Below are 22,837 nucleotides of genomic sequence, written 5' to 3' on the forward strand. Positions count from 1 at the left end.
CCGAAAAACTGACGAATAAACGACAAAAACAAACAAACAGAGAACTGTTGTGACCAAAGACAAATCTTACTCTTTCTTTACAAACGACAATTGCAGCTAAATTCGCTACTTTAACAGGTATACACCGAAAAGAGAAGATTCTGTCGACTAGAAGATGGGAGGCGTCTTATTTCCTGTTTACATTTCTTCTTCGTTAGTGTCGTTTCGGAGACTGGGAGATTCAGACCGCTACTGCCTCCTAGCGGTCAAATCACTTACATCCTTTTCTATATTGGGGTAAAACAGCGGTGGAGATGGTGCTCTTCTACTGAAGTTAAAGAAGCAATGTCACAGGGTAGAGATAGTATTTTAAGGCTAAAATCCATGAGAGAGATCTTCCCTCTCATAGTATGTTATATACTGTTAATTTAAAATAGTGGAATATTACATTTAACACCTTTCAACAACACAACATTATTTTTCATTTGTATTAGTAGTTCAAATGTAATAGTTGTAGCAGTAGTATTTCATATATCATAAATGAATCATGTGCTTTGTCTGTAAAACCATAATCTGTCAAATCTCTGTGATAATTACTGCAAAATGAATCATTTCCATATTCCAGTTTTGTGCACATCACTGAGTTTATTGTAAATATCATTAAATAAAGTTTATTAATTTCCATGAGTCCAAACAGTCAAAGACAGTGAACACTTGCACTCACATATTTGCTGTACTACAGCTTTACAACATTGAAAATATGTATTTCATTACAAGTTTTCTCCACACTGAGTATTTATTTTCTGACTGGAATTGAATGCAGCATCCCAGCTGTAGTAACCAAGTCTTTGAGAGGTATTTGTCTGTGTCATTTAGGGTCCCATGATGCCCTCAGAGGTCAACTCTTCTCTCCAGGTTTGGAGAAGGTTCCAAGCTGTTTGGTGTTGACATCCTTCAGCTGCTCGAGCTGCCTTGTTGCTCGTCGGTACAGATACTCGATGTGCATCACGTCTGTCTTCTTGATGCGAGCGTTCTCCCTGAACTCATCTCGGATTCGGGGGATGAAACCCGGTTTGTCCTGGCCGGCCCGAAGGAACTGCCGGTACAGAGCCAGGACCTGCTTCTGTAGCTTACTGTGCCTCACCATCGCACAAACTCCACCTCACGGGAGCAGAGATCCTTCTGTGAAAACTGAAAAAGAGGCACCAGGTCAACAGGAAGCTGTACCTCAACTGGAGTACCTTCAGCTGTAGTTCCTGTAATCTCCACTTGATGATGCTGTGATGGGAGTTTGACTGAATGAATTAGAAACTCCAAAACTTCTCTCTATTCAAAGTTTTAACACAACAGGTTCAGCCTGCAGGAGATCCCTGTTCCTCTGAGGACAGATTGAAGATTACAGACAGAAACTAAAGATGATGTTGAACCCTGTGTCGTGACTGTAAAGCTGGAACCACAGATTGAACACAGAAGACCCTGAACGTACCACTTCTCTGCTTTGTTTGTTGAGTTTTCTGGCCTCTGGTCTTGCAAACAGCCACGATGACTTATTTTATTCTGGCTGGGGGTGTGCAGGAGAAGCTCTGATTGGCTGAGAAGTCTTCTGGGGTGTTCAGGTGTTGAGCTTACACAGAGTGGACGGAGGCAGGATCTGATGTTTGACTGTAGGAGTTAAAGTCACACCAGTGAGTTTAGACAGTGACAGCTACAGTCTAGTAATGAAACACAAGATACAGAAATCATTGTCATCATTCTGACAACTTACAAAGGCCAACTTTGTATTTCGACAAATCAAATTCATGCTAATGATGTTGGAGCTCTAAGTATAACATTTACAGCAGGCAGATCAGCATATTAACAATTATGAGCCAGTCAGCAAAATGTTAACTTATATGATCAATTTACCACCACGCACAGAAATTAGAAGTACAAGAAATGACCAAACTTCCAAAGCTATACATTTAGCTCGTAGGATTCATTTCATTTTAAGAAGTTTTGCATCCATACACACAGTATATGTGTTAGAGCAATATCATGTAATGACTGTCTGAAATATCCCTCCCTTCCTTCCATGGTGTATTTTTCAACAGTAGCTACCAGATATTATCGTTTAAACAACTATACAGGTAAAAGTTATGTTTTAGTACAAGCCAGCAGTAAAACTGGTCGAAAAATAGAAACTGTCAGCCAAATGTCAACGTTTTAATAACCTATAAACAGCCAACGCGTGTAAACTGTATGATAAAACAGAGTTAGCTCACCAGTTTGACACTGTGCGTTTGCAAAGAGATTCAAAATATTCCCGCTGTTTCTTTCAGTCAGTGAATCAAAGGTTAGTTAATCAACAGTGATATAAACTGTTCTACATCCTGACTTACTTTAAAAAGTCGTGTTAGCTGTTTTAATCAGCCTCTGTATGACCTTACAACACGTTACGACACAATGCTCTAAGCACAACACTACATAAATGCGACTTCCTGTACTGAATTTCACAATAAAATAACGTAATAAAGATTCACGAAATATTACAAAAAGTGATGAAAGAAAGTTTGTATGGACCTCCGAAAAATATATATTTTTTTATTCTAGCAGATGTGGTTTACCAAAGCGTCTGTGCAGACAAATGCTGACCTTCTCTTTTAACTTCGTAAAATCCTATTTAATTCACACGCAACAAGGTATTTAAATACATGTCAACTAAGGCACGGGACAAGACACAGGCAAATGTCATCTACGCCTACAAACACAAAGACAAAGAGATAAGCAAAACATATTGAAAGCTTTATCAAATGTCAGCACTTTTTATTTATTTCACATTTTTCAGTTCATGTCATTTTTTATATAGTATCTGATTTCTACTTTGACATTTTGTTGGTGTGGTTTCCTCTTAATCTTTCTTCATTTGTGAATTTACAATTTTTATTAATTGTTTTATTTGTATTATGGTTTCAGCCCCTGCAATGTAACTGCAATGCGGAGTTACGTATATTCCCAAAAGCTTTTGTTTTGGATAGCCCGAACCGGAAGAGTAAGCTCATTTCCTGTTTAGGTTGTAGGTGTCAAATGTCAAAACAGAGTAGCAGCAGCAGTCAGCACAGAGTCCCTGAATGGAAAGCTAACACGGACTGTAAATACAGAGAGGTTCATAATGTTATCTCTTTTACTTTTCTGGTTTGTCTGAGTAATAATCATTTCCTGTCGGGAAGTTTGAGAAATATAGAAAGCGGAAACGTGTTTTTAAGGACATTAGCCAACGTTAGCTTCCGTCAGAGTCCTTTCGTTTCTGAGTTTAGCTTATAAGCCATCAACCTCTGCATGTTTATACATTTGGAAGGAATAATGACTTCTATTGGCTATTTCTAGAAAAATTACATAAGTGTTATAATAAGCGTTATTGAGCAGTAACAACTGATTATTAAACAAGCTGTAGAGACAGAACAGGAACATAAAAAGGGGACAAGATAACAGGACTAGAGTTGGATGATCTGATGGTAGCTATATTCTGTCAGACAATGAGAGATCTTTCCATACTGTTTATTATTGTTATTATTATTACACACAAAGTTCAGGTAATACTACTATAACTACTGCTAATGATTGTCCCTGCAGACATGGAGGTTACGGAGGAGGAGAGGCGGCAGGTGGAGGAGCAGATGGAGAGGATGTTGAGCGGTCAGGGGTCAGAGGTCACCTTGTGTGATGTGGGCTTGGAGCAAAGCAAACCGGCGACTCTTAGGAAGACCGTCACCTACATCGTGGCCGCCGTCATCTTCAACGATAAGGTCACCTGTCCTGACTCGCCTGTCAGCCTCTGTTTTGTGAAAGATGTAACGAGAGTTTAGATTATGAAAAACATTTATATCAGGGACCATAAAAAAATATATGGTTCTAAAAAAACAAGAAAAGAGGACATCAGAGGTAACACCTTTTTATAACGTGGTGCTGCACTGTTCAAAGTCTTCTAAGTTAACAGCTGTAATCAATCATCATTTTCATTATTAATTTACCAATTTCTACAAATTCTTTCCTTGATTAATTATTTATTATTTGGTCTATACAAAATTATAGAAACGTTAAAGATGGCTGTCACTGATTTTTCTCATCAGTATGTTTCCATGTGTTTGTAATGAGCCTTTAATGTCTCCAGGGGGAGCTGTGGGAAGGGAGGTGTATACTGTATACTGGGTAATCAGATTCAAGGTTTCATTGGAGTTTAGATAGTGGTAAGACATTTACTTGTGATAAAGTTAGGGGCTAGATAATTATAATAACAATAATCTTAATTTGTAAAGCACATTTCATATAAGAAAAGCAGCTAAAAGTGCTTTACAAACAGGAAATGTAATAATAACAATATGCACAACATAAGATTGAGAATAAAACCAACTGAATAATAATAAGGTTAAAAGTTTGAGTGCATAGAATGCGTGAATAAAGTAAAGTACATTAAAGAAAAATGAGTTATGTCAATTAAGGTTCATACAGATGCCGAAAGTTAAAGATGTGTGTGTGTGCGTGTGTGTGTGTGTGTGTGTGTGTGTGTGTGTGTGTGTGTGTGTGTGTGTGTGTGTGTGTGTGTGTGTGTGTATGTGTGTGCGTGTGTGATTTCTTTTGTGGTCCATCAGGAGGAGGTGCTGATGGTGCAAGAGGCGAAGCAGGACTGTTATAAGCAGTGGTACCTTCCTGCAGGGAGGGTGGAGGTCGGGGAGAGTCTGGAGGAGGCGTTGAGAAGGGAGGTGAGAAACATATTCCTCTTTCCCACCGAAATTAGCGCGTTGACGAAGGTTTTTCAGACCTGGGAAGACCCGCTTATAGATGCTGATGATACACCTTTCGGTCTCTTATCTGCTGCGTCACCGTCTGACGTCACAAACGTGCCCGAAACAGGGTTAGTAACCAGTGAAGATGTTACGGTGGTTAGGTCTTTATTGTATCTGTTACTCATTCAGTCTGTTTATCAAACTCGGTGCCGACAGATTTGGAACGATGTTCGAGCGCTGCTCGGACGGAGACGGGCGGAATTTGTACCTGAGATGACGAGGAGTCGCAGAAGTTACCGATGGAGCATAGCATCGCGCCGGAAAGGCAGAGATCAGCGTGTCGACACGGGTTTTGTGTTCCCATCAATGCCTATCGGCGCCGAGGCGATAATTACCCGGGTCTACTGCAGAGTCATTTGACCCGGGTCCGAATGCTGATTGTAGCCTTTCCCACTAAGCAGAAAGGCCGGGTGTTAGCGGGTTTTTTGACCAGTGGGAAAAAGGCTATACACTCTCTCACACACACACACACACACACACACACACACACACACACACGTCTGTCCAGAGTAGCAGCTCTGTTTGTCTGCAGGTGAAGGAGGAGGCGGGCTTTGAGTGTGAGCCAATCACCTTGCTGCTGATCCAGGAACAGGGACCACAATGGATCCGCTTCATCTTTCTGGCAAAAGTCACAGGTCAGAGGTCACGCACACACACTCACATGTTTTTTCTCCTGTACTTATAAGGACCCTCACTAACGATTTATCCCCTGATCCTCTAACCCTGAACTGAAAATTGATTCTGATCTATGTATGCCAAAGTTGAAGTTAAGTGCTAGGTTACATTTCTCTACAGTGTTTTAATGAAATAAACTTTTTGTCTCGTTGTCAGGTGGGAGTTTAAAGAATCTGTCAGCAGCAGATCAGGAGTCTCTCCAGGCGTCCTGGTGGGACAGACAGTCTGCTCTCACACTGAGAGGACGAGACATCCTCCGGCTCATCGAGTGCGGACTCAAGTACGACATCAGACTCTCTCTGGAGCTTACAGTCTTTGTGCTAAGCTAGGCTAAACACATCGCAGACTCTGGAGAAGACAGAAAACAAGACAGTTTAACTACATTTTGTCCTACAAAAACAAATGTTCCGAGTTTTTGTAACAATAATGTGAATAAATGGTTTAATTTCAGTATTTCTAAGGAGGAAAAATAGCTCACACTGCACGAACCAACATGGTTTGAATTTTTCTGTATACAGTTAAAATATGAGGCTGAACACCAACGCTGACTCTGGATTCTGTGCTGCCTTCAGGTACCGTCAGGATCCCTGGCACCCTGTCACATTACCTATAGACATGAGCAGCCGCCACGTTGTGCAGAGGCTCGTCCTGGTCTTCACCAACGATGAGGAGAAGATCTGGGTCCTGGTCATCAAAGGTAACTGACAGCTCATCAGATAAAAACGACTTTAGGGTTGTTTGTTTTCGCTGCATGAGGAAGTCGATAGCATTGCTGCAGGTGCTTTGTCTTGTTGACAATATTTGACATTTGAGATCTTTTTTTGGTTTAATCATGTTTTAATCTGAACTACATTACGTGTAAGTCTCAGTGACTGTTTTTTAGAAGACTCCAGTCAGGACGAAAATTAAAACAAAGCACCCCCTCTGTGTTTCTCTCTGTGTATTTTGTTGTCTGTGAAGGTTCATTAACTAACCCTCCCTCCCTCCCTGCAGCCCCATCTCCCCACATCCCCACGGCAGCGGCGGTGAAGACCCATGCAGTGACCTGGGCGGCCAACATGGTGGTGCAGGAAGCCATGCCAAAAGCATACTACGATCACGACGTCAACACGCTGGGCGTCTTCAGCCTGCAGCACAACGGCCGGCAGCACGGGAAGACGGATGGCGTGTGCTTCAATACTCTGGTAGCGTTGGTCCCCGACCACATCCAACGCAACGAGGACGGAGAGAAGGTGGAGTGGAAGGGGGCGGGGCGGCCTCCGCCTGTAGAAAACCCTCGATATGTCTGGTGTGAAGTCCGGAAACAAACTCTGAGAGAGAAACTCCTCGAAATGAGCAAAAACACCTCCATCGTACCCGTCCACAGCCTCTACTGACCAAATCATATCACTGCATCGTTCACCTCTGGGACTTTACACAGAGGACTTTTATTGTGAAAAGAACACTAACTGTTGGCTTTATGAAAAAAGCTTTTATTCTGAAAGAAATGGTTATTTATCAATAGAGTGTTGAAAGAGTATAAATGTGAACAGAGCAATAAAATCTTAATGATCATGTTTAATGTCAAGATTCTGCTTTTTTCAGGGGTGAGATGTTCTGATCTGAAGTCAGGATGTGGTTAGCCTAGCTTAGCATAAAGATCACTTCTGTCTCTTCAGCATCACTTCAAACAAAACAAACACTAAAAAGCATCTTTACAATTCAGCCTCACATTCCTGCTCACATCACAAACGTCTAAAAGCTGAATGAAGCCCATCGAGTCGTTCATTTTCCAAAAAGTCACTTTATTGCTCTAAACATTAGGATGAAGCAGCGTCTTCATTTGTTTGAACCGTCTGGTCGGCTGATTTCTCCGCCTTCGCCTTCCTGACGTAGCTGTCGTTGAGGCTCTTCAGGTGTTTGGTTCGATTCTCCAGACGCACCAGCCACTCGCCCCTCAGCCTGAAAACACACAGAGACCAAAGTTTAATTAAGTTAAGCAGTTCAGATTAAAAATCAGTCCACCGGCTGTTAGAGGCGACACGACGGACAGGTAAGGTCTCATTTAAGTAACATTACAATTCGATCTCATACAAAGCTGCTAATAAATATAAACTGCAACACAAAGGACCATAACATGAAAAGTCCGATTGTTCAGAGGCTTCTTTCAGGTTGAATCTCTGAATCTGATGATGGCTCAGTCGTCACATCGGGCGCAGCAGCAGCGCTGAGGTCATAGTGAGTGTTTAATGTGCTGCTGAGTTCAGGCAGATCTGGTATCTCGGTGACAGCTGGGGAGTTATCACTGTCGCATCAGCGTTTCTCTTGATATCTTTATTTCACTATCAAGCTAATACACACCGTCGCTGTGTGTGCTGTGTGTGCTGTGTGTGTGTCTGTAACCTAGCCCTCACTGTCAGCTGTCCTCACCGTCTCTTTGACACCTTCCTGTCGCGTTTTCTGGATTATTCCATTTGTTCTTTCAGCTGCCGACAATCCGTCTGACCTCAACAGAAACAGACACAAAGAGAGACAGACACAAAGAGAGAGACAAAGAGAGACAGACACAAAGAGAGAGACAGGAGCAAAGACAGACAGACTGAAATATAGACATAAAGATAGACAGACAGAGAGACAGACACAAAGATTGACACGAAGAGAAAGACAGACATAAAGAGAGAGAGAGACAAAGACGGACACAAGGACAGACAGACAGACACAAAGAGAGACAGACATAAAGATAAAGACAGACACAGAGAGAGACAGACAGACAGACAGACAGACACAAAGATGACGACAGACTCAAAGAGAAGCACAAAGAGACAGACATAAAGATAGACGGACACAAAGACAGACAAAGCTCGACAGACAGACAGAAAGTTCTTAAAGACTAAAGTCTGACCCCGTCTCACATCTGGGATGTTTTTGTCACAGACACTAAGATTTAGCAAAGACCCTGCGGGGTCACTATTTACAAGACTACAACTAATTTCCCATCATGCTCCTGGTGGAAATTAACATGAAGAAAAAAGAATAATAGACAGAAACAACAGCAGCTTCTGGCTCAAACGAACCTTGTGTGTGCAGTGTTCTCGTTTATCTGCTATGATTGAGGCAGTATTATAAGCTATGTTAGCATTACATGCTAGCAGGCTGCTTGGGACGTATTTTGTCCCGTCCTATTTTCATTGTAGTTCACCGCTGCTGCACACCGGAGTCCCCTCCATGTTTACTGCGTACCAGGTTTGCTGCTTCACATTTAGTGTAGAAGAGCCCTCCTATTTCACATGTGTAAATTGATTATATGCATAAGCCAATATTAAGAACTCCTGCTTATATTAGCACGTTTGATAGAAAATACTGGCTTAAGACAACCAGGACTGAGTTGTATGACAACCTTACGACAAACGATAGAGTTGACGGGAGCGCTTTAGCTCCAGTAAAGTCGCGTTGGTCTCAGAACAGTTGGAAAAGGATTTCCACACCATGAAAAGGGGTTTGTAGGCTGGAATCCACGATGGAGAACTTTTTAAAGTCCAGGTGAAATGAAAAATGTCATTTTAATCCTTTTAGATCACATCCCCGGTAATATTGTGCATCTATTTGACAATATAGGCCAAAAAAAATACAGAAAATCAATTTCTTCGTATTCTTATATCAAAATCCGATCATTTTTTCTTCCGGTAAAACTAAATTTCACGTGTGCTTACGTAAGTTAGCACCAAACAATTTCAACCAATCAACCTGCAGCATTTAGCCTCAGAGCACCAAGAACGCTCGGTCAGTTAGCTAGCTACTGCGCTGTGGAGAACATCTGTCTACGCCCACTTCTCAACGATCAAATCAAATCCCTCTAATGATATGTCCCGCCTGCACGTCCTGTTTCACTCGGAAATACGTCACGATACGGAAGCTAGATACTCTCGAAATGCCGTTTCAGCTCGACTTTAAAAATGGAAGTTATTTTATGGGAGAAAAAGGATGTTCTTACTAAGGACAGAGGGCTGAAACGGAGACAAAACAAGATGTTTTTAGGCAATAATTTATTCAGAAAAACAAAAAAATATTTTGTTAAGAAAAGCAGGTCCTGTCATTGAGAATGTTGAACCACAGGACACTTCATAATTTGACTTAATAAAATAACTAAACCCAGATTTGGAGGGTGACTACAGGCGTTTGGTTGACAGTAACTTTAACAGTTGCAGATTTGTACTTTAACTGTTCTGTATTTAGACTAATAAGTAAAGGTGTATTTTAAGCCCCAGCTTAAAACTAAAATGGAAACTTTGCATCAAAGACATGTTAAGAATTTAATTTCATCTCCCCCCGACACGCTGGCCGAAGAAGTCCTGATGTTATCGTTAAGAGCAGAATATCTTCTAATTTGAGCCTCTGTGTATCCGTGCTGCAGCCGGAGAGTCAGCCGGCCTCCATCAGTCATCGCTGTGTGATTATCACCTCCACTCTCTGCAACAAGTTTTTCCAGCCTCTGGCCAGGTCACACATAACGTACACAATTAGCAGGGACCAGAGCCGGGGTTAGAGGCGGCGGGGGAGCAGATAGCTCAGAGTTGGGGGGCTCATGGTAACAGATAGCTGGAGGATTAAGAGATACATGGCATTGATAGGGTGGGGATTAGGGGTACAGAGTAATGGATAGCAGGGGGATTAGGTGTGATGGGCTGAAGAGGTGGTGTGAGGTTAAGGGGGATAGAAAAGGAGAAGAGGGGAGTTAGGAGGGATACGGCTAATAGTTGATGTAATGTTAAGAGGTGAAGGTTTAATAGGAGGTTATATAGGCTACTATAGGCCGGAGCATCCCATTAAAACTGCTGTGGTCCCAGAACAGAGCTTCCACTTCACTGGGTGAGAAAATGTTCCTGCTTCTGTATGTAGTTTATGGTCCCTTCCCTTTTGAAGTAAAGTAGGTGTCAAAGCAGGTAATACTTTAGGGGCCATGCTACATTGTGATTGACATGTGGCTACCAAGGCAACCTGTCCACCAGGATGAAGGCGTTTCCAAATATGGCCACTTTTCTGCTTCAGGAAACAGGACGGCTACGTCAACTTCTTATATACAGTCTACGTGAGCAACTGTCTGTCGTCTTTGTTGCTTGGTTTTGAATTTAGTTTTGATTAACTTGAATCTGTGATCCTGAGTAAGCAGAATGTCAACTGTGTCTTCACCTTATTACTCTGGCGTCATGTTGCTACCCTTACCAAAAAAAGAAACAAATGTAATCAGAACTGAACAAGTGAAAAAGTTATAAACCAGATCAAGACTCTACAGTCATGCTAGCACCTTTCTGAGGCTGTATTTAGATACGGTTGTCCATCCACCCATTATCTATACCACTATCGGGAGGGGCTGGAGCCTATCCCAGCTGTGATTGGGCAAGAGGGTTATACATGGACTGATCACCAGTCAATCACAGGGCTAACACATAGAGACAGACAACTTTTCACGCTCACTCTCACACCTACGGCAATTTAGACTCACCAATACACCAATGAGTAATGAGTCTTTGGACTGTGGGAGGAAGCTGGAGTACCTGGAGGGAACCTACACATGCACGGGGAGAACATGGTAGCTCCATAAAGAAGGCCCCCAACTGGGACTTGAACAGTAATCTTCTAGCTGTGAGACGACAGCACTAACCACTGTACCACTGTGCAGCCCAGATACGGTTGTTCTTTGAGCTAAATGCTAAACTCAGCAAGCTGACATGCAGATGTTAAGCAGGTAAATATTTACAATGTTCACAATCTCAGATTAGCTTATAAGAATGCTAACATTTGTTATTTAGCAGTGAGCACAACATACAGCTGAGGTTGATGGGCAAGTATTTGGTCACAAACCAATTAAAGTATTGACCTGATGATGGCGCGGGATCAAAAGTCAGAGTAACTCCAAAGTTATTAGAATTTAACCTGAGGGGAACATGAACTCAAAGTTGACCCCAAGGGGCTCCAGCAGAATAGTCAAAAGATTATCAAATTCATCCAGTAGCTGTAGAGATAGTTCATTCTGGATCAAAGTGGTGGACTGACCAACAGACTCAACAGACCTGCCGTCCAAAATATATCCTATGTACACCAAAAGGAACCTTTTTGTGTTTGTGTTACTGCTGGGAGGAAAGTGTTGGTGTGAAAAGATCAGACAAAGAAGGTCGAACAAACAGAATACAGAAAAGGTTTGTTAAAGTTACCTTATGATTAATGTACTGCAATCAAGCCGTCTTTCCTGTTCATGGTCTGCGTGACAACAGTTATAACCTCCAGATTATTGAACTCTGAACTATTGATGGTACAGTCTGCAGAGTGCTGTGAGTTCAGGTTACAGTCCGGCTGACGTTTCGGCTCATTAGTGATCATAATTACAGTAGACCTTTAACAACCAGGCTGTCTGAGAGGCTTGAGTGTGTGTGCTTGTGCTGGTATGTCCTCCAGCTCGTGGAGAGATGAGAGGCTGTTGGTAATGACATGGTCTGTTTTTAGATGTGTCTATTTGCCAGACAGTCACATGTCAACCACAAATGAAACCACATTCATTCTGAGTTTGGTCACAGACAGACCATATTTAGAGACTCGATAGACCTGCATCTCCAGGAAAGAGACAATTTGCCAATAATGATGTCTTCTTCTGGATCAAGGCCTTGGAGGTGGACTTGTAGGTGTGCGCATGGTGTTTGGCCTTTAGGGAGGAGTATGCACCAAACAACCAAGAATAAACATCTTATTGTCCAACCAATGCAAGAAAAATGGGTTTATAGCTTTCTCGATGTACAAATGGGAACAATGGTGCTACTTCCAGGCGTTCCCTCCTTCAGAGAGATATTCAAACCCTGCCTTCCTTCTCAAACGTGCATGGCTGGCCGATGACAACATGAAATGGCAACAGGTGATGAATTGCCAGCTTTGGAAAGTTAAAAAAAAGTTGTTGGACACAGCCATTCCAAAACCTGATGTTGGAAAGGTGCAGGGGAAGGGGGTTTCAGAAGATCTTCAACCTTCAGGTAAGGACTACCCCTGGATTACACTGGTTCTCTTTTACTCATGGAGCCAGACCAGACCAATCAGACCAAATGGATTGGGACATTTACTGTGCTTGCAGAGTTTGGGGAGGTCATGGAAGAGGACTTCTGGTTGACCTTTTAAACCTGCCAAACTGCCCAAGGAAGAGGCAGAAAGATCTTTCCAAATCACAAGAACGGTTGTCTTTGTTTGGGAATATTGTTCAAGGATGGATGGAACCATAATATTTAAGGGACTCAACTGGAAACCACCCTGTCTGTTGAGGAGTTTGGGGACTCTGGAGAGGAAAGAGGCAACTAGTAATCTATCCATCCATTTTCTATACCGCTTATCTCGTTCGGGGTCGTGGGGTTATACTTTAACAAAGTTGGGATTGGAGTCAGCACTTCCATGTCTGAGATCATGGTTGTGACTCTGGAATATTATGGCTTACCCCCGTTGAAATGGGGGCTGTGGTTTCTCCCCTTGGTTAAGTATCTCGAGGCCTTGTACCCTACTGAGGATTAGGTTTGAGTAGAACTGCTAGTGCTTGTTTGGCAAGGACTCAGTTGAGGTTGTGAAGAATCTGATCTCCTGTGGATTTGCTTGTGGCACATCCAACTAGTAGGACGCCAAGAGGCCGACCTCAAAGTAATTGGAGGGATAATACCTCTCGCCAGGACTGGTAACACCCCATGATCCCCTAGGAGCTGGGGTGTCTGGCTGGGAATGAGGACCCTCTGTCCTGCTGCTAGCACAGCCACTGGCCCAGATAATTAATCAGTCAGTAGAAACCAAATGTAATATCACAATGTAGCATCAACAACATCCTCAATATTAAGTGCGGAGGTGTTCAGGGCTGGGTCTTTAGCTTCTTCTCAAAGGTGAAAGGGACTCTGCGGACCGAATGGAGTTTGGTAGCTCGTTCCATCACTGGGGAACTACTGAGTAGAAGAGTCTAGTTAGAGACTTAGGTTGTGATGGGAGTATCAGGACCCTTTCATTGACAGAGAGTAGTGGGCGGAAGGAAGTGCAGACCTGGATGAGGGCGTTCAGGTAGGCAGGAGCTGTTTTTGTTGCTGTTTTGTAAGCGAGCAACAGGGTTTTGAATTTGGTGCAAACAGCAACTGGGAGCCAGTGGACGGATATGAACAGTGGAGTGACGTGTGCTGAAAATCTGATATATTGTACTCTGCATGTATATTTCCATTTTATGCTAATTTATACGTCTACTCAACTACATCTCAGAGGGAAATATTGCACTTCTAATTCCACTACAGGGCTGCAGGGTGGTACAGTGGTTAGCCCTGTTTCCTCACAGCTAGAAGGTTCCTAGTTCGAATCCCAGTTCAGATGTAGCCGGCCTTTCTGTAGTTTGCATGTTCTCCCCGTGCGTGCGAGGGTTACCTCCGGGTACTCCGGCTTCCTCCCACAGTCCAAACACATGCTCGTTAGGTTCACTGGTGACTCTAAAATTGCCCGTAGGTGTGAATGTGAGCGTGAAAGGTTGATAAGCCTTGGTGTAACCCTGCCTGTAAAACGATCCAGCCCCACTGTGACCCTGAACAGGATAAGCGGTATGGATAATGTATGGATGAATTCCACTATCTGACAGCTTTGGCTCGTTTTCAGTGTTTTAAGTATAAAACATATGAACTTATTAGAAATTAAAATATATGTACAACATCATATATGTCAAACATATTATGCTACTCAACAGGAGAGGTGTGTAAATCAGCTCCACATCAACCACCTGCAACAGTCAGTTAGAAAGTGCCCGTTTATGCATCGGCTGCAGCGTAACTGTTTCTTACTTCGTCAGCGCGCTCTTGTTCCTCCTCAGCTCCTCGCTCTCAACATGTTGACACTCAGAGTCGATCCTCTTCTCCCAGAACGTCTTAATGTGCAGTCTGTCGTGGATCAGAGCCAAATTCATCTGCAACAACATAAACAGTACAGTACTGATCCTCCAACTAAAGATAACGTAAAACCGAGCTGAAGAGCTTCGTCTCACTGCCCTCTGCTGGGTGAAGTCTTTCACACCTGTGAAAAACCCAAACAGTTATGTCGCAGCATCTGGGCTCGGAAAATCTACGGCCTCGAGAAACTCAAAACAACCCGTGATGAAGAACTACGTTTCTTTTGTCATGACCACAAAAGTAAAAGAAGTGCGAGCAGAGGAGAGTGTTCTGCATCCACAAGTAAAATAACGTAAATATTATTAAGATGATCAAAAGTAGAAGTACACTTTTTTATGAATGGCTCTTTTCGAAATTGTAGTAGATGTAGTGAAGAGGATGAAGACATTATTAATCCCAGAGGACTCTGTTTCAGTCTGCTAGATAAACATGCTACACATATAGGCCTGAAATACACACATGCACAAACAGGACCCTGTATGCATTACAGATGTCACAGTGAGGGGGCTGCACATGGACTTGCACCCCGAGCAGTTGCGGGATTCGGTGCCCCCAGTGCCGACAGCGCCCAGGAACTGAACTGGCTCCTCTCCAGCTCCAGCCCGAATGCCATTGTTGGTCCGTATCGGGAATTCCCTACGGACTGAGCTACCGCCTACCCCGAAGAAGAAGAACTAGAAAGTAGCATCAAGTGGAAAAACTAATGTAAAGCACCTAAATTTAGTAAATGAGTGTAATATTTTTCAGCTGATTAAATTGCACTTTCAAAGACAGTAAATTCTTGTTAAAGCAAAAATAATAGCTTTATTAATAAGAGATAATGGTAATACTAAGTATTTAGATCTTAAGTGAAAGTATCACTACAAAACCATGAAAATATTTACATTAAATTACATTAAATGTTCTGCTTCATTTCATCACAATGAACATGCAAATGTGTAAGCGTCTGAAGTGTTCAAAGATCTGTTCCATTCACTTCACATATATTAAAGTGTTTTATTTCATAAACAGTATTTAAATGTTTCTGCTGGTCTGGTTAAACAAACAAGATTCCAGGATAATTTATAAACTAAAGATGTAGAAAGAATCTTCAGCTGTCAGATAAATATAGTTTAAAATATTCTGGAATAAAGTCTCTAAGTTCAATGCTTCAGTACATTTCAACAAATCAGGCATGAAAATACAAACTCAATAAAAAGTGTTTCTATGCAACATAATGTTTCATGAGTCTCGCTATAATCTGACCATAATAACGCCACAGAGCAGCTGCAGACTGTGTGAAAACATGCAGTGAACTTTATATTTGTATTGTTTCTTAAAGCTGTTTTTTAACTGATGAAGAAGATGAATTAAACCTCTTTACCCTCCTACTAAGTTTATCAGTTTATGTATACTATTTAAAAATAAAAGCTTGTAAATGACGATAAACTCTTTGATGATAAACAGGTGAAATATTTTAGATTAACTGAGGGAACAAACACAAACCTTGGTTCAGAGCTTCAGCTGAGCGTCCGTCAGCCTCGCAGCCTCTCGGTTCTGTGTGGTGCTCTCTCGTCCATCTCTCTCTCCCCACAATGTACTGGGATTTAACTGGACTGCAGGGACACACGGGGGGGGGGGAAGGAAGGGAGGGATGGAGAGGATGGAGGAAGAGATCAGAGGTGTGAATTAACCTATTTATAGTGTTTTTATCACTTGACTTGATTCCAGTGTTGCGTCTCATTGGCCAATAAAGTAGATCCCTGTGGAGGTTTCTGACCGCTGCTGGAAGGGACGGGCAGAATTAACGATACACTATGTGGCCAAAAGTCAGTGGACACACTTAGTGCTAATTGAGTACAGGTGTTTCAGCAACATCATTCACTAACAGGTGAAAAACAAACCACTGACGTCGCACAAACTACAACAACAGTAACTTTCTGTGAGAGAAGCCACAGACACACTGCGATGTAAAATCAACAAACTGGTTTATTTTTGTTTCTTTGTGTGTGATTTTATTATCATAGTACCTTTAAACTACCACCCCTGGTTTATAAACAGAGAGTTGGCTCGCTAACCTCAGTGCTCGACAGTAACGCTCGCCTAATGTCAATCTTTGAGCCCATCAGATATTGTCTATAGCCTTTAGGAGTGACAGCGAACTGATCTCTAACTGCTGTGTAGGCACTGACTCATGCAGGGGTGGCATGAAGTATGTTTCCACACCTTAGTCTGTATAAAAAAGTATAAAAGTATATAAAAGATGGCTGACATGACAGCTCCCTAACAGTGAAGCCAACCCCTCTCTGTCGCCCCCTGCTGGCTGGCTGCAGTATAGCTCATAAAGCCCGCCTCCTCCATGTTAACAGATGGGACATGAGTCAAACTATAAAATCAAAATACACGTCAAATACATTTTTCTCAAACATGGTTTCTGTCATTAAACTTAGTTCTTATCATGCTGATTTAAAAAGTAACACAAGAGAGCGGCAACAATAAAATCTCCTAAGCTTGATTCTTTAAGGACTCAGAAAGAAGATGTTTGTCCAGAGCAACAATTTAAAGTAACAAAAGGAAATGTGCCACATTGGAATGCAAAGAAAGCTGATAGCAGCCTGTTGCAACACAGCCCGGACAGGTGGGCTTAACATAAGTCCCGCCTCTGACAAGGCAAATAGCCAATCATAGTTTTGGATTTTGGGGTGGCCAACCACATTTCAAGGGGGGCCCAGGCCACTCCTCTGGATCCGCCCCTGCACAGGACTCGACTTGAGGACTCTTGTTTAAATACAATACAGGTTTAGATGCTTTTCGACAGCAGGAACTTTCCCCAGGAAGTAGGAACCTTCTGAGGAACTCTGTGCGTTTTAACAGCAGGAACCAGGGCCTACATTTGGTTCCGGGGTAATTGATTTTCGAGTACTTGCAGCGTTTTATTTCACCCACCATGTTTAAAAGGCAGCAGCTGCAAGCTCACTGTTATCATCGATTCAATGAGTCCATCTGCAGTACAATAAAGCGGGATCAAAAACAGCACAAGTTCAATCTCCTCCATGCTAACAGGCTAACTATAGTATAGCACAAATGATACCGGCCCATTTATCGCGTTTTATGACATCGTCTTTGTTGTATGGCTTTCATCTTCTTCTTACCGCCACCTACTGGACTGGCGGTGTAGTGCAGTTACTTTTATTACTTCTCCATACGACATTGACCTGATTTGCAAAATCTTCTCGGGACTTTAGGCTGCAGTGGAAACACAGACAATGATGGGCCACAGGAACCATTTAGTTCCTTGACGAGAAGTTCCTGGTACTTTTGGTCAAAAAGCACCTTTTGGGTAGTAATACAGAGAAAAGGATCCTACAGCAGACTCAAAAGAATATTATAACCTGGTGGGAAAAAGAGGCTAACGTTTGGAGCGTCCATGAGGAGCAGGTGAGAAGTAAACATCCAACGAAAGGGGACCAGGTCCAGAAAACACGGGGAAAGACTGACACGTTTAAGACCGTCAAATAGTTTTAAAATCACTGATTATTGTTTAATTCATAAGACAGTAAAATCAGAGAGTTGAACCTTTGAAATGATCCCACTGTCAGGGTTCACTTCTCTTTGATATTCAGCCACAGAACAAACAGCTGAAGGAGCTGAGGAGGAGGAGCTGTTTAGATCTACAGTTTATATGTGAGATGTAACAAAGATGACATCATGCAAACGTTAAGATCCCACACACACACACACACACACACACACACACACACACACACAGACACATTGTCAGCACTCTGACAGCTGTCACATCTTGCATCATTACAGATAAATTACACGTTTATGTGTGTGTGTGTGTGTGTGTGTGTGTGTGTGTGTGTGTGTGTGTGTGTGTGTGTGTGTGTGTGTGTGTGTGTCTGTGTGTGTGTGTGTGTGTGTGTGTGTGTGTGTGTGTGTGTGTGTGTGTCTGTGTGTGTGTGTGTGTGTGTGTGTTGTAGAGATACATATCACTGTGTGTTTAGGAAAAGAAAGTGATCTCTCCAACAATGATGTCATGAACTTCAGAAGACACTTTACAAGAGTGTGTGTGTAACTGTGTGTGTGTGTGTGTTTGTGAGTGTGTGAGAGCGAGTATGTGAGAGCGAGTATGTGTGTGTGTCAGTTGGGTGATAACACATGTTTGATATTTAAACCCTCCTGGGGCGTGATTGGATGCTACCCCAGGGTATTAAACACACACACACTCACACACAAACACACACACACACACACACACACACACACACACACACACACACACACACACACGCACACACAGGTGTATAAACAGTCTGTTATAATTCCAACATGCCAGGGTCACACGGCTGCCGCTATGTGACCCTTAAACAAACGACACCGAATGACAGGAAGTGCTCTTCTCTTTATCCCACTCTTATGTCTGTAACTAGCAGCTTGTTAGCTTAGCATAAGGAGCGGAAACCAAGCAGCAACCTCCGGTTTTGAAAAAAGAAGCCGTTGTGGAAGAGGCAACAGCTGCAGTTCCTCTGGAGTCCACTTGAGGCTGTCTCCAGCAGTGAGTCAGTCCCCATAGAGCCCCATGTTAAACTTTACAGCAGAAATAAACATGTTTACAGCCTGGTACAAAAAACAGTTTGGGTCTCTATAGCTCATTTCTCTCTTCATGACAACTGTACGGGGAGAATCTTTATACAGCTCACCTGTTTACATTATATTAAGGCTTAAAGTGATGTATCATTAGGGGCGTGGCCTCTTTGAGTGACGGGGGGAGCTGCTAGCTGTCTGCTAGGTGTCCCCTCAGCTAATTCAGTCACTGAACGTAACCTCTGAGCCGTGTTTGTGCTGTTGGAGCCTTTTGGAGATTTGTTCATTATATCAGACAGATAATCTGTGTGCGCTTTATTGGACGAACAGACCGTCCAACACGCCAGCCTTCCTCTGCAGATGGCCGTTCATGTGGTCAGTGAGACAGCAGTTATCTGTCTGTCTGTATTTAACACATCCAGTTATGTGCCTGGTAGAGCCGACTGGATTAACAGCAGAAACAGAGGGATCTGTGGGTATGCAGGAGAAACAATAAATCAGACCACAATGTTAAAGCAATGCGAGAGTGTGTTTATGTCTCTGGTGTTCAGATATCAGCTGAATCTCGACTTTTCGCTGAGTTTTAGCTCAATTAGCTGTTCCTGGTAATGTCCTGGTTCACTCTATCTTGGCGTTGTTTTCACATAAAAAGCTGCTGTATGTTACCTGCTCATCAACAAGCAGCAGACAGACACAGTTAGAGATAAGCTGTTGAACACAGAGGAGCATTTAGCAGCTGAAGAGCCCGTCATTTCCCTCGGGAGTTGGTGGAGACCAAAAACAGAGCTAAAAGAGAGACTATTGGACACAAAAGCAAGTCCGTCACAGAGGAGGCGACAAGAAGGTTTACAAGACAGTCTGTTCATCTACTGGGAATACAGAGCAAGTAAAACTATTTGTGAATCAACTGAAACGTGCTGAAACTTCACATAGCACCTTTAAAAGGTTCATTACTCGTTTCTGCTGAAAACAAGAAGAAAGAGTCAAATCTGACTTCTTCTGAGAATGCTCGAGGACCTGAGTGTTGGTGCAGGAGGATGAGGGATTAAAAGGTCTGGTTTAATTGTGATGGAGAGGGGGTGGGTGGGGGGACTTGTTTACTCTGTGAGTATGGGTTAATCTTGTGTGTTTGGGGGGTGGGGGATGTGTTTTGCACTCTTTTAATGTCTAGTCTTCTCATAATGTCTATCTCCTCTTACTACCTTCCAAGGGACTATGGATACATCTCTCCTTGTTTAAGGTTCATGTTCTTTGTGCTTTGTCCCTGCTTAACTAAAGAAACATCACATAAACAAGAGGGAGCAGATCCACAAAGTGCCTCAAAAACAAGTAATAACATCTCAAAATGTATTAACTAACAGGGAGTGAAGTGCAGCGGAGCTCTGCTCGTGCTCTCATGGACAAACATAAGATACTGCAGGTTTTTAGAAACCAGGGAAACATTGCAGCTCAGTGTGGCAGCGCCCTCATGTGGAGAAACAGCAGAACTACAGCTGACTGCTGCTGACCTTTGACCTGAAAGCGTCGCACAATGCTACAGCCTCCTGTCACAGGTTAAGAATAATAATGCTATCACTACAATGGAGAAATGATAACAGTAAATGAATCATGCTACAAGATTTCAGACCATAAAGAAAATCACTGAGCGTCTTAACGAACAGAGAATTTATCGTCTTTACATGTTTTTGTTTTATTCACATAAAAACATTTCACAATAACAACAAGGACTTTTTTTATGAGGCTTTAACACTCAAATAAGAAGACACATGTATCACGTGGACCTGCAGGAGACAATGTTTAAAATATTTTACGATAAATGAATCCCAGATTTAACATCACATTCCAATATCAATTGATCAATTAAATTATTGACCTTTATTTGCTCCTAGTGTGAATCTGCTCGACCTTAATTCTGGATTTTGAAGTAAATTAACGAGCAAAAATGAACAAACAATCTTTTTTTAAAGGAAAGGCAGTTTGAACTGCTGCTGCTGTTTTTAGTTCTACAGTACAGAGCTTCACATCAGTACGTGTGCATGTATTTAAAGAAGGTGAGCACACCTGTTGTTCATGTCTTGTTGACTGTAAATGTCATGCAGGTATTTATAGTTGAAGCTCAACACAAACAGGATCGCTCAGCTGTTTGGAGAGTTTTTGTTCCTGAAAAAAATATTTTAAAAATATCTGGAAGCTTGAAACATAGAAACATTAAAACTGTTTAAAGAGATATCATTTGAATTTTTTATGTCCGCTTAGGGCTTCTGTAGAATTTCCATTTTCTGCTACTTTTTACTCCCCTGAGTTTTTCTAATCTCATGGATATTATTACAAATTATAACCAACTAACGTAAATGATACTGTAATCTTACAATAATAAGCTACCTAGCAGAACATACAGTACTAAAAATGAGCTCCACTTTTACCCGCTGCAACATTAAAGTGATGTAAACATTAAGGACTCGTTTTCAATGAGAAGCTTTTTGCGCGCTGCTTTTGCGTTGCAGAGCGCCTCACGTTTTTCTGCTCTGTGCGCCTCGCGTTTTGAGGAAACTTCAACTCAAAGCAGAAAAGCGCCCGACGTCATGGCTGTTTTTTCTGATTGTCCAATCGGATGAAAGGAGAGGCGGGCCTTCTGTCCGTTTACAATATAATAAGGATTCGGTGGTTGCCTTGACAACAGTAGAAAAAAAAGCGAGCTGCTCTTTTTTAACCGTAGACTTCAACAAAAAAGGCAGTGTGGTGCGCCTCACGTTTTACAGCCTGCAACGTGTTCTGTCTTATCGGGCCCTGATAAGACCATTCTAAATTGACAGGCGCGTGTCCGCGATCTGCAATCAGCATACTGCCACGCCTCTATTTCTATATATAAGGACATCTGTTTGGTGCCACATGAAGAGAGCGGTGTTACGGAGAAGCTGAAAGAACCTGAAAGATGGCCTCAAAAGGTCAAAAGAAAAATTTCACATCAGCAGAAAGAAACAATTGCGGCAGAGGTGGAGGCCAGAAAAGGCACACTCTTCCGGAGCGTGCACGGGCAGCAATATCTTCCAGCAAGGCCAATAAACAATTTAATAGTTTTACATTTCAATATGAACATTTTGTCATGTTCTACTCTATTGTAAACTTAATAAACTAATTCAACTGCTATAATTGAAGATTTTAATTATATGACAATAAATTATGAGGATGACACGGCATTTACGTTTGGTCCATACATTCGTAAATTCAATTATTGTCTATTAAAGCCTTTTTTTCAATAAATTAAGTTCTAATATAGTATGCATTTAGTTAAAAGGGTGTGTGTTAACATTTCCTTGGACATTTCTTTCATCATTTGTGCGTACGCATGGTCTGAGGGAGTTCTACATTTGTACGAAGAAATTTAGGTAAGAACAAATTGATGAATCCCAGATTTGTGCGTCAAACGTGCGTATGCACAGTTCAAGCACAGATTCGTGCGTACGCACTGTTCGTAAATGAGGCCCATTTTATTTGGTACTTTATTTTAATGGTCATAGTTATTTTTAGTACTTGTAGCAGGCTATTTATACACTGTGATGTTACGACTTCCCCCAGTGTTACACATCACTTCGCCCATTGCTGGTTTTTCCAAAATATAACAGTGCCATAGATACTTTGCACCGTTACTAATGACATAAACAGAAGATATATTTGTTACGATTGTTTTAACCAACCTTGTTTTAGATTTCACAAAAATAACCTGATGTGATTCAAATAAATGCTTTAATGTGAGGAGGGAGGGGCATCATGTGAGACACACACACACGGCAGGGGTCATATCTCAGCTAGTAAAAATAGCATGTTGTGTCACACTTACACACACACACATACACACACACAGAGTCAGGTCTCAGTAAACAA

At 42.1% G+C, this 22,837-nt stretch overlaps 3 protein-coding genes across 6 annotated transcripts; 1 reads left to right on the forward strand and 2 right to left on the reverse strand.

Moving 5' to 3' along the window:
* Window positions 1-634: 634 nt before the first annotated feature.
* sdhaf1 (succinate dehydrogenase complex assembly factor 1) lies at window positions 635-2,419 on the reverse strand. Of its 2 annotated transcripts, none has more exons than XM_069683620.1 (3): window positions 2,241-2,419; window positions 1,466-1,641; window positions 635-1,170 (listed from the first exon to the last, which is right to left on the reverse strand). In XM_069683620.1, the coding sequence occupies exon 3, from the start codon at window positions 1,124-1,126 to the stop codon at window positions 878-880; it is 249 nt and encodes an 82-aa protein (XP_069539721.1). In that variant the 5' UTR covers window positions 1,127-1,170; window positions 1,466-1,641; window positions 2,241-2,419; the 3' UTR covers window positions 635-877. The 2 variants fall into 2 exon arrangements, with proteins under 2 accessions (XP_069539721.1, XP_069539722.1); XM_069683621.1 differs by having other exon boundaries at window positions 2,358-2,412.
* Window positions 2,420-3,044: 625 nt separating this feature from the next.
* On the forward strand, window positions 3,045-7,028 carry nudt18 (nudix (nucleoside diphosphate linked moiety X)-type motif 18). 3 transcript variants are annotated; one of them, XM_069683177.1, is made up of 7 exons: window positions 3,045-3,120; window positions 3,589-3,761; window positions 4,605-4,715; window positions 5,332-5,434; window positions 5,631-5,754; window positions 6,047-6,171; window positions 6,468-7,028. In XM_069683177.1, exons 2-7 carry the CDS (start codon window positions 3,591-3,593, stop codon window positions 6,848-6,850), a joined length of 1,017 nt encoding a protein of 338 aa, XP_069539278.1. In that variant the 5' UTR covers window positions 3,045-3,120; window positions 3,589-3,590; the 3' UTR covers window positions 6,851-7,028. The 3 variants fall into 3 exon arrangements, with proteins under 3 accessions (XP_069539278.1, XP_069539279.1, XP_069539280.1); XM_069683178.1 differs by having other exon boundaries at window positions 3,068-3,106; XM_069683179.1 differs by lacking the exon at window positions 3,045-3,120 and adding an exon at window positions 3,348-3,470.
* Window positions 7,029-7,258: 230 nt separating this feature from the next.
* On the reverse strand, window positions 7,259-15,956 carry LOC138610944 (protein FAM240B). Its single transcript, XM_069683828.1, has 3 exons — window positions 15,872-15,956; window positions 14,282-14,403; window positions 7,259-7,415 (listed from the first exon to the last, which is right to left on the reverse strand). The coding sequence occupies exons 2-3, from the start codon at window positions 14,401-14,403 to the stop codon at window positions 7,274-7,276; spliced, it is 264 nt and encodes an 87-aa protein (XP_069539929.1). The 5' UTR covers window positions 15,872-15,956; the 3' UTR covers window positions 7,259-7,273.
* Window positions 15,957-22,837: the final 6,881 nt, after the last annotated feature.

This window comes from Semicossyphus pulcher, unplaced genomic scaffold (assembly GCF_022749685.1).
Source record: "Semicossyphus pulcher isolate SPU_LCO1_2020_fin unplaced genomic scaffold, fSemPul1.0.p SCAF_6, whole genome shotgun sequence".
NCBI lineage: Eukaryota > Metazoa > Chordata > Actinopteri > Labriformes > Labridae > Semicossyphus > Semicossyphus pulcher.

Coding starts and splice junctions, on each gene's coding strand:
- nudt18 (XM_069683177.1), top strand. CDS start 3,591: ATGGAGGTTACGGAGGAGGAGAGGCGGCAGGTGGAGGAGCAGATGGAG. Junction 4,716..5,331: donor AGGAGGCGTTGAGAAGGGAG/GTGAGAAACATA, acceptor GTTTGTCTGCAG/GTGAAGGAGGAGGCGGGCTT. Junction 6,172..6,467: donor CTGGGTCCTGGTCATCAAAG/GTAACTGACAGC, acceptor CCCTCCCTGCAG/CCCCATCTCCCCACATCCCC.
- sdhaf1 (XM_069683620.1), bottom strand. CDS start 1,126: ATGGTGAGGCACAGTAAGCTACAGAAGCAGGTCCTGGCTCTGTACCGG.
- LOC138610944 (XM_069683828.1), bottom strand. CDS start 14,403: ATGAATTTGGCTCTGATCCACGACAGACTGCACATTAAGACGTTCTGG. Junction 7,416..14,281: donor AACAAGAGCGCGCTGACGAA/GTAAGAAACAGT, acceptor GTGTGTTTTCAG/GCTGAGGGGCGAGTGGCTGG.